The sequence below is a fragment of the Chiloscyllium plagiosum genome, unplaced genomic scaffold, assembly GCF_037043375.1.
Source record: "Chiloscyllium plagiosum isolate Xiang-an unplaced genomic scaffold, Cpla_swu_hap1 HiC_scaffold_7, whole genome shotgun sequence".
In the NCBI taxonomy this organism is placed as follows: Eukaryota; Metazoa; Chordata; class Chondrichthyes; order Orectolobiformes; family Hemiscylliidae; genus Chiloscyllium; species Chiloscyllium plagiosum.
Genome location: NW_028270145.1, coordinates 80,104,190 through 80,118,526, shown reverse-complemented (window position 1 = coordinate 80,118,526; position 14,337 = coordinate 80,104,190). Strand labels below are relative to the sequence as shown.

Genomic DNA, 14,337 nt, shown 5'->3' with positions numbered 1-14,337 from the left:
GCAAGTTTTTTGGACTGGGTTTTCTGTTAAAAGGAATTTGGCAGTTAATGCTGCAGCATGAAGATTTGGAAACTCTCTCACTATTCTTTATCAGCTATTACAAGTTCAGAGAATAGAACCTAAGTATTACTGACTTCCTGTGAGTGAGCTAAAAAGGTGGCCATGATTGACATTTTCAAAAAATTAACCACGAAACCAAATATGCCAGTAGAACAAGGCTTCATGAAAACCACTGAAGCAACCTGACCAGTTTTATTATTTTCTTTTATTTATCATGTGTTTATTTGTCTCTTTCATGCAAATGAGGCTGAAAACAGGTAGTATTTTAAATCATAGACATGCATTGATTAACTTTAACAGAGCAAAATTAAATATCAAAATAAAGTATTGTTAATAAATTGCTAAATCTTTTGCATAAGCTACAGACCTGGTGTTGAGAATTGATTTTTTTTCTAGAGTTTTGGTTTGTCATTCAGAAAGTCTGGTTAAGGTCAATTTTGAAGGTTTTTGAAGGTATTAATTTTACTGTTTTCCAAACACAGAGGTAGAAAGACTGATTTGGTTCATAATAGAATTGTTCACTCAGTTTGTGCCACAAACAGAAACAACAATTTAGAAAGTTTCTGGAGAACTAAATGGCATGTAAACTGGAGTACAATCTTGGTTAGGATTGGAGAGGAACAGGATTAACAAGACAGCAGAGAAAAAAATTAGGATCTACAGGCACAAACATAAATCGCCATAAAACTAGGTAGCACTTAGCTTCTTCTTTGAAGTGTTCGAGGGGCTGCTGTATGATGCTTATCAGGACCATTCCACAGATCAGCAATGTTGCCACATTTGAAGGCACAGCAGACAACTTCTGTCTCTGCTTATGTGCAAACTCTGCAGAATCAATGTAGATGGCAAACTTGATGTATCTTCTAACGGAGAAAAAGAAGGTTCCCATAATCATTCACAGTGGAGTTTTCCATTACTTGAGGAAATTACAAGTAAGTGATACTTACTCCTCATCATGCTTCTTTCTTCCAATTGATGCATAATATGACAGTGACAGGAATGATTCACAAGAACATATGATATAGATGGGCTTTTGCGCCTTATTTTGACGTAACCAGGCTCAAGAGGTTAGGGCTGTTTTCCCTGGAGCGTTGGAGGCTCGGGGTGACCTTATAGAGGTTTATAAAATCATGAGGAGCATGGATAGCGTAAATAGACAAAGTCTTTTCCTTGTAGTGGGGGAGTCCAGACCTACAGGGCATACGTTTAGGGTGAGAGGGTAAAAATCTAAAAGGGACCTAAGGGGCAACTTTTTCATGCAGAGGGTGGTGCATGTATAGAATGAGCTGCCAGAGGAAGCAGTGGAAACTGACAATTACAATATTTAAAAGGCAATTGAATTGGTATAGAAGTAGGAAGGGCTTAGAGGGATATGGGCAAAGTGCTAGCAAATAACGAGATTAGTTTAGAATATCTGGTCAGCATGGAGGAGTTGGATCGAAGGGTCTGTTTCTGTTCTGTACATCTCTATGATTGTGACTGCTCGCACGGGTGTCAAGACAAGGAGGTTCACCATTTCCCAAAATGTTTGATATCTCTCAAGTCCTCTGCTATACTTGATATGAGTTCTTCTCAAAGCTTAACTGCTGATTTGACGATTGCCAGCAAACCTGGAAACAAAAAAATTAATTCCCCTCATTTAGATATTTTCTTAGTTAATCTGTTCAGAGATGTCGTTACTCACCTCTGGAGCAAATGGGACTTGAACCCAGGCCTCCTGGCCCAAAGATAGGGGCACTACCCCTGCACAATAGCCCTCTGTGTTCTATTCTTTTCTTATCAATTCCTAGGATGTTGGTGTTTGTTGCCCATCCTTAATTTTCCAAATGGCAGGCAGTGATTAGTGTGCTACAGCAGGGATAAGTACTGGGACCCCACTATTCACAGTATTTATTAATCATTCAAATAAGGAAACTAAATGTAATATATCCAAATATGCAGATGACACAAAGCCAGTTGGGAGGCTGACCTGGGGAGGTTGCAATATGAGTGCAGGAGTGGCCAAATGGGCAGGTGCAATACAATGTGGATAAATATTATTTGGGTACCAAAAACCAAATCGTCAATTATCATCTGATGGCTATAAATTGAGAGAAGGGAACGTATGATAACACATGGGGCCCTCATACACCAGTCAGTGAAGGTTAGCATGCACATTCAGCAGGCAGTCAAGACAGCAAATGGTATGTTGGCCTTCAGAATATTTAAATCCAGGAACAGGGATATCTTGCTGCAATTATACAGGGCCTTGGCGAGACCACACTTGGGATATTTGAGGGGGTTCTTCTGATAGAGAGTGCATTGACAGTTTACCAGGCTGTTTCCTGGTATGGCAGGACTGACCTATGAGGTCAAGTCGTTTAGGGTTATATTCGCTGTGGTCCACATAATTGTGTATCTAGAGCCTAATTACTTGTAATAATTCCATCAGCCTGGGTCTAAATAATATGTAAATTTTGTACTCCTACAAAATCTTTAACTTGTGAGCTGATTCTAGGAAGAGAGAGTGAGGTATAACAATAGGTTTAGGTATGTTGCAGCACGAGACATCTTTGGACTCAAGGTGATAATAAACCACTTTTTGTTCCCATGTTTCATAATATTATCTCAACTGTAATATTTGTTTACTGCATCATTTGATTTGATTTGATTTGATCTGATCTGCTGAGGAGAGCTCGCAAAGTCACCACGCTCTGGCACCATCACAAGTAACGTACAGATATGCTACCATACGTTAATTATTCTAATTAGAACATTCTGAGGAAGAGGAAAACCATTACAAAGCCATAAATAAATCTTTTTTTTTGAAAACTTTAAACATTTTATTATCAGTTTTAAATTAATAGGATCAGAAACCAGATGGTGTCCAGAGTTGTCAGCTAACGTGTCATACAGGCAGGGAATGGATAAACTTAAAACATAGGTTTTAAAATACATATTACTGCAAAAGGTGTTCAGAAACATAATTTGGAATTTGCTTAAAATGATTTTTCTGCACATTTGCATTGCAGCAATTATTGCTCCCCCCAGCCCAGAATTAGAATGATCATAGAAATCCATGCAGCACAGCAGGAAATTAATGGTACAAAACACACCCTCTGTCCAGTTTCTCTTTTTTAAAATGGAAGTATACATGTATAACTTTAAAGCAAAATAAAGTACAACTGTTTCTACTTTAATAAGGGATATGAGCTACATTTGTTGGGTAGAATTGCCGTTCCAAGTATTGTTATCATCATCAGCATCATCCTCTGTTCGCAGTCTGTAAATCCTTCCCTCCCTCTTAAAGTCCTCCCCGCGTCTTTCAAGTAATCGCCTTCTTCTTACTTCCCTGAAAATGCAATAAAAATCAGTGAAACCTGTACAGAAGGACCTCTCAACAGGTTGATGAGTCTAAAAAAAACCCACATTATAATACAGAGTAACCTCGATTATCCGAATACCAATTAACCGAAAATCAGATTATCTGAAGGAGATCTCAAGGTTCCAAAAGAAACATTACAAAGATGTGTTTCCAACACTGATCACATCTTTTGTTTACAGTGATTAAACAGGCACCGTCTCCAAATGACTGACCTCCCGCCCTCTCTTTCTCCACACTTTCCCTGGAGTTCTACACAGGAGTGTACCGTAAACCTCCCTTCCCCAGATAATCTCTCCAACATTGTCCATTACAGGGTAAACATGGAAGCTGTCAAAAAGTTGCAGTAATAAGTTGTGTGTGTGTTTGCGCACACGTGTGCTATTTGGAGACTCCCCTCACAAAGGCAGCAGCAGCAGTCTTGTTGTTGGTGTACAGTCCGGCTGCCTCAGAAAGGGGGCAGGAGTGGAAGAGGGTGCAGTGTTAGGTTGGGTTGGAGGCAGAGTTGGACAGGGTTGGGGGTGGGGGCGGCAGTGTTGGACGGGTTTGGGGTAGGGGCGGTGTTGGAGGACGGGTGGTGGGGGCAGAGTTGGACGGCGTTGGAGGGCTGGCGGGAGTGGAGTTGGATGGGGTTTGGGGTGGAACGGAGTTGGGCTGGGGCTTGTGCACCGTGCTGCTGCAGTCTCTTGAACGGGAAGCAGACTTTAAAAACTCCGAGCCCCTGAGGAAAAGCATTTAATTGATTAACCGAATAATCGATTATCCGAATGTAATAGTGCCTGCCCATCTCGATCGGATAATCGAGGTTCCCTTATAGATGCAAACTGGCCCTTGAAACCAAAGATACTATGAAATTGCAAGTTGTTTGTTTAGAACTGAACATAAGGTAAGAGTGGCAGCAGACAGAAGGAAATGCCTCATATAATGGAAATTTCTTTATCCAGCACGCCTGGTGGAGAGATATTGTTTTATGACTGGGATATTGGCCTGCATATTTCCATCACAAGAACAGATATTTTTCTGCCACAATGGATACTGGATAGATAGATCTCTTTTACACAAAAACTAAAAATTACAGGTTGGATGGGTGCGGGGTCGAAAATGATGGCTGAGGGGGACAAAATTGCTGGTGTGGGAAATAGTGTCATATGGTCATACACAGCACAGAAACTGACCCTTCAATCTAACCAGTCCATGCTGACCATAATTCCAAACTAAACTAGTCTCACCTGCCAGCGCTTGGCCTGTAACCCTCCAAACATTTTTTATTCATGTACTTATTTAAATGTCTTTTAAATGTTGTAACTATACTATTATTCATCACTTCCTCTGGAAGTTCACTACACACAAGAACCACTGTGTTTAAAAAAAAAATTGCTCCCATGTCTTTTTAATAAAATTTTTCTCTTCTCACCCTAAAAATAAGCCCCCAGTCTTGAAATCTACCACACAAGGAAAAGACACCTGTCATTCACCTTGTTTATACCCCTCATTATTTGAAACGTCTGTAAGGTCATCTCTCAGCCTTCTATGCTCTAGTGAAAAGAGGAGGGGGAGAAAGAGAGGGGGGAGGAGGGGGAGAAAGAGAGGGGGGAGGAGGGGGAGAAAGAGAGGGGGGAGGAGGGGGAGAAAGAGAGGGGGGAGGAGGGGGGGGGAAGGGGGGGGAAGGGGGGGGGAAGGAGGGGGGAAGGAGGGGGGAAGGGGGGGGAAGGAGGGGGGGGGGGAGGGGGGGAGGAGGAAGGGGGGGGAGGAGGGGGGGGAGGAGGAGGGAGAGGAGGAGGGGCTGCAGACCTCACTTTCTCCTGAAAAGAGTTCCAGCCAATCCTTATAACTCAAACCATCCATTCCTGGAAACATCCTGGTAAACCTCTTCTGAACTCTCTCCAGCTTAATATCCTTCCTGTAACAGGGAGACCAGAACTATACATTATACTCAGAACAGGCCTCACCAAAGTCCTGAACAATCTCAATGTAATGTTCCAATTCTATAAACAAAAGGCCTGAGCAACGAAGGCAAGCGTGCAAAATGCCTTCCTAACCACCTTATCAATATGCGATGCAAACTTCAAAGAATTATGCACCTGAATCCCAAAGTCTCTGTTCTACAACACTGCCCAAGGCCCTACTTTTAGTTGTATAAGACTTGTCTTTGTTTGTTCTACCAAAATGCAATACCTCACATTTCCAAATTAAACTCCATTTGCCACTCTAAAGGCCAGTGACCCATTTGATCAAGATCCATTTAATCTTCAATTACCTTCTTCACTGCCCACTATACTACCAATCTTGGCGTCATTACTAACCATGCTTCTTATATTCGCATATAAATCATTTATATAAATTACAAACAAAAGTGGACCCAGCAACGATCTTTGTGGACTGCTGCTGGTCACAGGCATCCAGACCAAAAAACAACCCTCTGTCATCATTCTCTTTCTCCCAACATTAAGCCAATTTTGTATCTAACTGGCAAGCTCACCCCAAATCCTGTGTGATCTAACTTTCCTAATTAGTCTAAGGTCCTTAAGAATTGGGTTAGTTTCAGACTCAAGAGGAAGGGAAGAAATGGTTTGTCTTTTTTCCCTATATATACCTGAATTTGAGTAGTATCCTAGTTCTTGGAACTTCTCACATAACAGTTGCAAATTTGAAACCACTAATAAAGATTCTGAATCACTGAGCCAAACTTAAAAAAGCAAGTAAAACATTTGATTATTGCTGGGGGGATAAAAAAGACACTTTCTCAAAGCTTTCTGCCTTCCAGTCATGAGGACAATCTGAGAGAATATAATTCAACAGAATAGGTGGCAACTATACTCTGAAACAAAGTCAGGCAATTAAGGGCCAATTACCATTAATCAGTACATTCTCTATGGTAATGCCTCTACTTGTCAGAATCCACTTAGCAATAGAAGAGCCAAATGTTATTTTAATGGAAAATTCTATAGAAAGCTGTAGCAGACTGCAATTTGGGGTCTTAGTGCATTAATCACAAAAAACTAGCATCCAGTTTCAGCAGTTAATAGGGAAGGATAATGAAATGCTGACAACAAAGTCAGAAATTGCTGGAAAAACTCAGCAGGTCAGCATCAAATTGGAGGTGCAGTGGACAGGCCAAGAAGGTTGCTTCAGTAAAACAGGATCTTGATCAGATGGGCCAAAGGGCCAAGGAGTGGCAGTTGGTGTTTAATTTAGATAACTGTGAGGTGCCGCATTTTAGAAAAGGTAAATCAGGGCAGGACTTATACACTTAATGGTAAGGTCTTGGGGAGTGTTGCTGAACAAAAGTTCATAGTTCCTTGCAAGTAGAGTCACAGACAGATAGGATAGTGAAGGTGGTGTTTGGTATGCTTGCCTTTATTGGTCAGTGCATCGAGTATACAAGCTGGGAGGTCATTTTGCGGCTCTACAGGATATTGGTTAGGTTACTTTTGGAATACGGTGTGTCATTCTGGCCTTGCTGCTATAGGAAGGATGCTGTGAAACTTCTGTTGAATTTCTTTTTGCATGAAAGGGAATGGAATATAAAAATAGTAAGGGTGTGTTATAACGATACAAGACATTAGTCAGACCATAGCTGGAATACTACGAACAGCTTTTGTCCACTTACCTAATGAATAGTATATGAGAACTGGAGGCAGTGTAGAATGTGTGATGCTGGAAAAGCACAGCAGGTCAGGCAGCATGTGGAGCAGGAGAATTGACGTTTTGGGCATACTCCCTTCATCAGGGAGCAGGAGGCAGTCTGGAGAAGGTTCACAAGGTTGATCCTTGGATGGAGGAACTGAGTAGGTTCCTTATGAGGAGATATTGAGTAGGTTCTTCATAATAATTAGGGATGGGAAATAACGCTATCAAACAGGTACAGCAAGTAATAAGCAAGACTTTGAGTTAGCTTTTAATGGAAGAGGATTCCAATACAAGATTAAAGGAGTCTCTGCTATACTATAGTGCTTGGGTCTTAAGTACTGTGCTGATTCTAGTTGCCTTATACAAGGAAATATATACCTGCCTTAGACCACAGGACAGAGCAGCAGAAATTAGGCCATTCAGTCCATCAGGTCTGCTCCACCATTCAGTCGGGCTGATAGGTTTTTCAACCTCATTCTCCCACTTTCTTACAGTGGATGCCATAAAAATTCATGAGATTGCATCGCAGGATTAAAGGGCTATCCTGAGGAGAGACGGAGCAGAACTGGCCAATTTGGAGTTTAGCAATATAGTCTCAACAAAACAGAAAATTCTGAGAGCCTGTAAATGTAGATGCTGAGAATTTATTCCCCCTGATTTACTGTGTCTAGAAGTAGGCGCCCCAGAATAATGGGTCAATCATTTTTGTCTCAAGAATTTTTGAAGTTCTCTCTTCCATAAGGCTGTGGACAAGTGGACATGGGAGTGCATTCAAGTCTAAGCATTTAGATTTTTGGGCACTAAGGAAAGCAATGTATGGGAAAGGGCAGAAAATTGGAGTTAATGTAGAAGGTCAGTCATGATTGGAAGAGGTTTGGCAGGATTTATGTTCTACTCCTGATACAGGAATATATTTTTACTTAGTGTAACTAAAATAGTAAAAATCCCAATGCACTTCACTGTAGTAATTATCAATTAAAATTTACACTAAGTAACAAAAGAAACAGTATTTCACTAGCAAAAGCTTGGCTGAAGAGGTAAGTTTTGAAGGACTGTCATAAAGTGGAGAGATTAAAAAGAAATTCCAGAACTTAAGGCTGAGGCAGACGAACTCAGCTGAGATCAGCAATACAAAAAACAATTGGAAATGCACAAGAGGCAAGAACTGGAGGATTTTTGTCAGGTTTTGGGTTGGAGGTGGTTAACAGAGTTAGGGAAGGTCCATGACATGGAGGTTATTCAAAAACAAGGGTGGGAATCTTAACAGCATAATCAAGCCCAAAGATATCACATAAATAAGTGGTACAGCATCAGCCAAAGCAGAGGGGGAAGGACAGATCATTTAAAAAAAACTTGACTGGCCCAACAAATAGGGTCAAAGTAGGAAAAATGGATAAACAGGTAAAATTAAAGATTCTATCTGAATACATGCTGCAGTTATAACCAGGCAAATGAATCTGGCAGCACAAAGAAATGAATAGTTGGGATCTCAAAACCATTACACGAGGCATGGCTATGAGGTTCCCAAGGCTGGGACCCAATACCTAGGGGTGTCTGACATTTCATAAGGATATACAAAAAGGAAAAAATATTGAGATTGCTCTATTAGATAAGGAGATGGGAATTGTAAGAAATAATCTTGGCTCAGAGGAGAAAAAAAGTCAAATCAGTTTGGGTGGAGAAGAGAAATGGCCTATAGGATTCCTAACATTAGCAATACCATCGGACAGTTAAAATAAAGAAACAATGGGAGCTTGTAAAGAAAACACTGCAATTATCGTCAACAAATTTAAGATTCACAGACTGGAAATATCAAATTGACAAAGCCTTGAGGACAAGTTCATGAAGTGAATTTGGAGCTTCTTAAAACAATGTGTGTGGAAACAACTAGAGAAGAGGCTATTTTAGATTTAGTAATGCTCAATGACCCAGGATTAATGGTCTCATTTAGCTATTTACCAGCCCACTCCTTCAGGGGATCTGTGGACATGGGCTTTCTCTAACCAGTACTTTGCCATTAACGTGAATTTTTTTTGCCTTGTTTGACTTCAAATGTATCACTACATTCTTTGCACGATTAAATTCCATTTCCTTATTGCCTGTGCACCTGATCAGTCCATTATATTTTCTTGCAACCTTCAACTATCCTTCTTGCTGTCAAATGTGTGATCAATCTTTGTGTCATCTGCAAATTTATTATATATGCAGGAGACCTAGTACTGAGCCTTGCAGAACCCCACTGGAAACAGCCTTCCAGTGACAAATGGTAAACAACCTTGGGTTTCCTGCCACTGAACCAATTTTGTATCCAGCTTGCCACATTCTCCCAGAATCTATGGGCTTTTAAATTTTTTTTTAAAAAAAGGTCTGTCACGTGGAGCCTTGTCAAAAGCCATGCTAAAATGGAATTCTCTGCCACAGAAAGAAACAGAGACCGAATCATTGAATGATTTAGCATTAGAGAAAGCCCATGTCTACAGATCCCCTGAAAGTAGCAGGACTGGTAAATAGGTGGTTAAGAAAACATAAGAAATCCTTCCCTATAGCCAAGAAATACAATGTGAAGGAAAGGATGTTATACTGGAACTATATAAATCATTAAGTAAACCACAGCTTGAGTTATGTATGCAGTCCTGGTCACCTAACTGCAGAAATATGGGCAGCACGGTTGCTCAGTGGTTAGCACTGCCTCATAGCGCCAGGGACCCGGGTTCGATTCCTGCCTCGGGCAACTGTCTGTGTGAAGTTTGCACATTCTCCCAGTGTCTTTGTGGGTTTCCTCGGACTGCTCCAGTTTCCTCTCACAATCCAAAAATGTGCAGGTCAGGTGAATTGGGTGTGCTAAATTGCCCATAGTATAGGTAAGTTAGTCAGAGGGAAATATAGGGGTGGGGGAATGGGTCTGGGTTGGTTAATCATCAAAGGGCCGGTGTGGGCTCATTGAGCTGAAGGGCCTGTTTCCATACTGTCGGGAATCTAATCTTAAAAAAAAATCACTGTAGACCACTTTAACCGCACTACCCTCAAATCTCTCTATTTGAATTTTTTTGAGAAGGTAAAGTTAGACAAGTACAGTATCCCCTTAATAAATCTATGCTGACTATCCATGTTTAATCTGTACCTTTCTAAGTGGCAGTTTATCCTGATGTCTCAGAATTTGTTCCAATAATTTGCTGAGGTTAGACTGACTGGTCTGTAATTAATCAGTTTATCACTCCCTCCATTTTTTCAACAAAGGTACAATGTTAGTAGTCCCCCACTCCTCTAGCATCACACCCTTACCTACTCAGAATTAGAAACTATGATTAGACTTTCTGCTATTCCTATCTTAGATTTTTTAAAAACAGCCTTGAGTATATTTTATCTGGTCCTAGCGATTTACACACTTTCACGGCTACTAATTTCACTAATGTTATTTTTTCCAACATGTATCACATCCAATAGCTCACCAGCTCCTCCTCTTCTTTAATTATAATATTTACATTGCATTGTCTTCTCAGAAGAGGGTACAGTATACATTCAGAACCATAACATTTTCTACCTTGAGGGAGACAAGAGTAATTTAAATCAGGAACCTTTCGAATGTATAGACATAATGATCCAATGGTGCAATATTATTTTCATTCTGGCTACATTTGAAGCTACGTTACACATTTAGTTGCAGTGTTAAATATTACTATTAAATGTATTATCCATTTCAAATGAAGTTAATAGTCCAAAGATCAATACAATATTTTACAGATGATACTATTTCTCAGAACATAAGCTGAAGATAAATTCTACATTTATCAAGAATAACATCACACAGGTACCTGTCTGTGTCGGACGTATTAGAAGGTGCCACTCTCAAACTTTCTGGGTGCGGTGGAGAGGTATTTACTCTGGGTGACCGATGTGTGGAATCACTGGCAAACAAATAATTGCTGAGAAACCTCCAAACTGCAATAACTGGGTAAAATAATGTATTCAAGAAAGCCCACAATCCTCCTTCTGAGGATCGTATCATCGATGAAGTTGACCGTCCACCCTACAAATGTAAGGATAACCTCAGAGTTACTGAATGCATCTAAATCAAAGCTTTTTAGTATTTAGTAGTCTATTTTAGTTAGTGAGTTGCCTGCACAGATTATAAAGGATTGTCAATTAAACCATCTCTGGTGTTGCAGAATGCAAAATTGCGGCCAAATTGAAGCATTCCAAACATGGTTCATTGATATTGCTCACTTCAGATCATAGCTGCATGATAATGATACTGCCTTTTCTGATTTACACATTATATAGACAACCTTTTCTTTATTTATCTTGCTTTGCTTTGCAAGATGTGTTTAATGTATCCTGCCCTCTACCCTATCACAGACCTCTTTTGCTTTCTACCTTCTTGCCCCGCTGTTGTACGTGCTTTAACCTGTTGACATCTCTCAACTTCCATTCTGATGTATCATTAATGGTTTCTTTCTCCAGAGATGCTCTGCAGATAACCTCCAAAGCATTCACAGCCTTCTCTGCTTTTAAGTTATAATTTCCCATCAATCTATTCATGAAATAAGTTTGACTTGGTTTCTAAATATAACTACCCAAAACTCTTTACTGCAACATTCCTGCATAGTACAGGAACATAAAAACATAGGAAAGGCAGCAGGTCAATCAGTAGGCCTTTAGTCTGTTCTACCATTCAATGAGGCTATGACTGATCTGTGTCTAAGGTAAAAACAATGACTGCAGATGCTGGAAACCAGATTCTGGATCAGTGGTGCTGGAAGTGCACAGCAATTCAGGCAGCATCCGATGAGCAGCAAAATCGACGTTTCGGGCAAAAGCCCTTCATCAGGAATTTTTATTCCTGATGAAGGGCTTTTACCCGAAACGTCGATTTTGCTGCTCGTCGGATGCTGCCTGAATTGCTGTGCTCTTCCAGCACCACTGATCTGTGCCTAACTCCACATGCCTGCCTTTGTCCCTTAATACCTTTTGCTTACCAAAGGTTTACCTATCTCAAATTTAAAAATCAACAATTGACCTAGCTTCCATTGCTGTTTGTGGAAGTGCATTCCAAACAGCTACCATTGTGTGTCAAAGTGCTTTCTAACATCTCTCCTGAACTACCCGGCCCTAAATTTTGGAATATACCCCATCTAGAATCTCAACTTGTGTTGTTTTATCGATCCTGTAGTTACATTTTCACAAACATAATGACAAGTTAGGATTCTAAATTTAATTTTAGTTAATTCTCCAGTGTGTTCACAACAGAACAAACTGCCATCACTCTCAAGAAGAGCAACATTAATACTTTACCTGAGTATTTAACTTAAATTGATCATTTACTCGAGTTAATGTTGAGTCCAGTGACCTTCATCAAATCTGAAAACATCTGGGAAACGCTGATGGAGTGCCGGGGAGGGGACTACTCACTGCATCCGGAGATCCTCTCTCTCTAAAATCCTATCCCATTGCTTTTCTTCCCTCCAGTTCCACTTCATCCTTTGGCTCATTTCAAATTTTAACAAGAAACTTTTGCTCTTACTTTCAGGTATTAAGGAATGCAAGCTGCAACAACTCAAAGGTACACGTTCCCGATTGGAACGTTCCATCCCTCTCCTTTCCAGACTCGAACCTCACCTCGTCAGGTACTTAACACATCTGCTGACCTTCTGCTCTGATTCTGAGTAATCTGTACTCAAAGGACTTAGCTTTATTTCCCTATGACCCACCTCAATAAATTTTGGACACGACATGACGTCAAACTCTTTTTCCATGACACCTCTGCCTATTTACATAGAACATTTCAATGGATAGGAGTCCTCTCCCTATCCTATAGATACCTTCATCCAATTCTTTCTTCTGGACCCCTCCCTCTGGTTTATCTGCACTCAACCGGTTAATTGACAACTGACAACATGTCACCGGTTGTCTTAACTTTTCTGCTCCAGATACCATGCTAAGCCATCTCCATCTGAGCTGTCTGCACTCCATGCCCTCAGATCCAACCTTGACTTTGTAATCAAACCCAAGAGGGTGGTGCTGTTATTGTCTGGCACATTGAGCTTGCAGAGGTGGAGCACCAGCTCTCAGGCACCCCCTAAATCCCCCTGGACCATGACCACACCATCGAACATCAAGTTCTTGTTTTCTATACTGTCACTAATCTCATCTCACCTGAGGATCTCCCCTACACAACACCATAATTCATTTCTCCAACTCTTTTCTACATTTTCCCAAAGGAACGACAGCATGGTGGCTCAGTCATTAGCACCAGGGACTTGGGTTCAATTCATTCATTGAGCAACTGTGTGTGGAGTTTGCACATTCTCCCCTTGTCTGCATAGGTTTCCTCCTATAGTCCAAAGATGTGTAGGCTAGGTGGATTGGCCATACTAAATTACCCATAGTGTCCAGGGAAAATTGGCTAGATGAAATATTCATGGGATAGGGTAGGGGGTGGGTCTCGGTGGGATGCTTTTCAAGGGGTCAGTATGAACTCAATGGGCCAAATTTCCTGCTTCCACACTAAGAATTCTATGATGCTATAAAATCCACAAACAGGACTGCCCAGGCAGACCCATTGTTTCAGTCAGTTTCTGCTCCACGAAAATGATTTCTTCTTACTTTGGCCCAATTTTAAAAAATAGATTTTCGAATCAGACACGTTATTACATCTCTGGGTCTCCTGGCTCAAAGGTAGGGACACTGCCACTGTTTCACAAGAAACCCGAATATGTTAATTATATATTTTTGAATCTCCTGATGTTATTACACACCTACCTCCGGGCTCAGAGGTAGGGTTGACTCAATTTTCTTCCTTCGCTTATCCAGTTTTCTCCCCCTTATATCCATGACTCTTTATGTCGGTTTCAAAATTTCCAATTTGCTGGCATCAGCTGCCGCCTCCTCACCATGGACGTGCAAACCCTTGACACAACCATCCCTCGTCAAAATGGCCTGTCTTCCTTGTAAGGCGACCTGAATCCGTCTCCATCCACCACTGCCACCACCATCTTTCTCTGCATGGCTGAGCTTGTATTCACTTTGAACAACTCATCCTTTAAAAGCTCTCACTTCTTTCAAGTCAAAGATGTGGCCATGGGTACCCACACATGGGCCCCAGTACTCCTGTCTTAGTGTGGGGCACATGGAACATTCCTTGTTCCAATCAAAATCATACAGCATGGAAACAGACCCTTCGGTCCAATCAGTCTGTGACATGTTCGCAAACATGGAAACTAATCCCACCTGCCTGTGCTCGCCCCATATCCCTCCAAATCTTTCTTATTCATTGACTCATCTAAATA

General features: G+C 40.9%; 1 protein-coding gene across 1 annotated transcript in view; it reads right to left on the bottom strand.

Annotated features, from left to right (window-relative positions):
* Positions 1 to 246: 246 nt before the first annotated feature.
* Positions 247 to 14,337, bottom strand: part of ubxn4 (UBX domain protein 4) — a 61,538-nt gene continuing 47,447 nt past the window's right edge. The window contains exons 12-13 of the mRNA XM_043694032.2: positions 10,864 to 11,078; positions 247 to 3,391 (exon numbers count right to left, since the gene is read on the bottom strand). Of these exons, the coding sequence (XP_043549967.1) occupies positions 3,253 to 3,391; positions 10,864 to 11,078 (354 nt within the window). The 3' untranslated portion in view covers positions 247 to 3,252. The remainder of the gene's footprint in view (positions 3,392 to 10,863; positions 11,079 to 14,337) is intronic.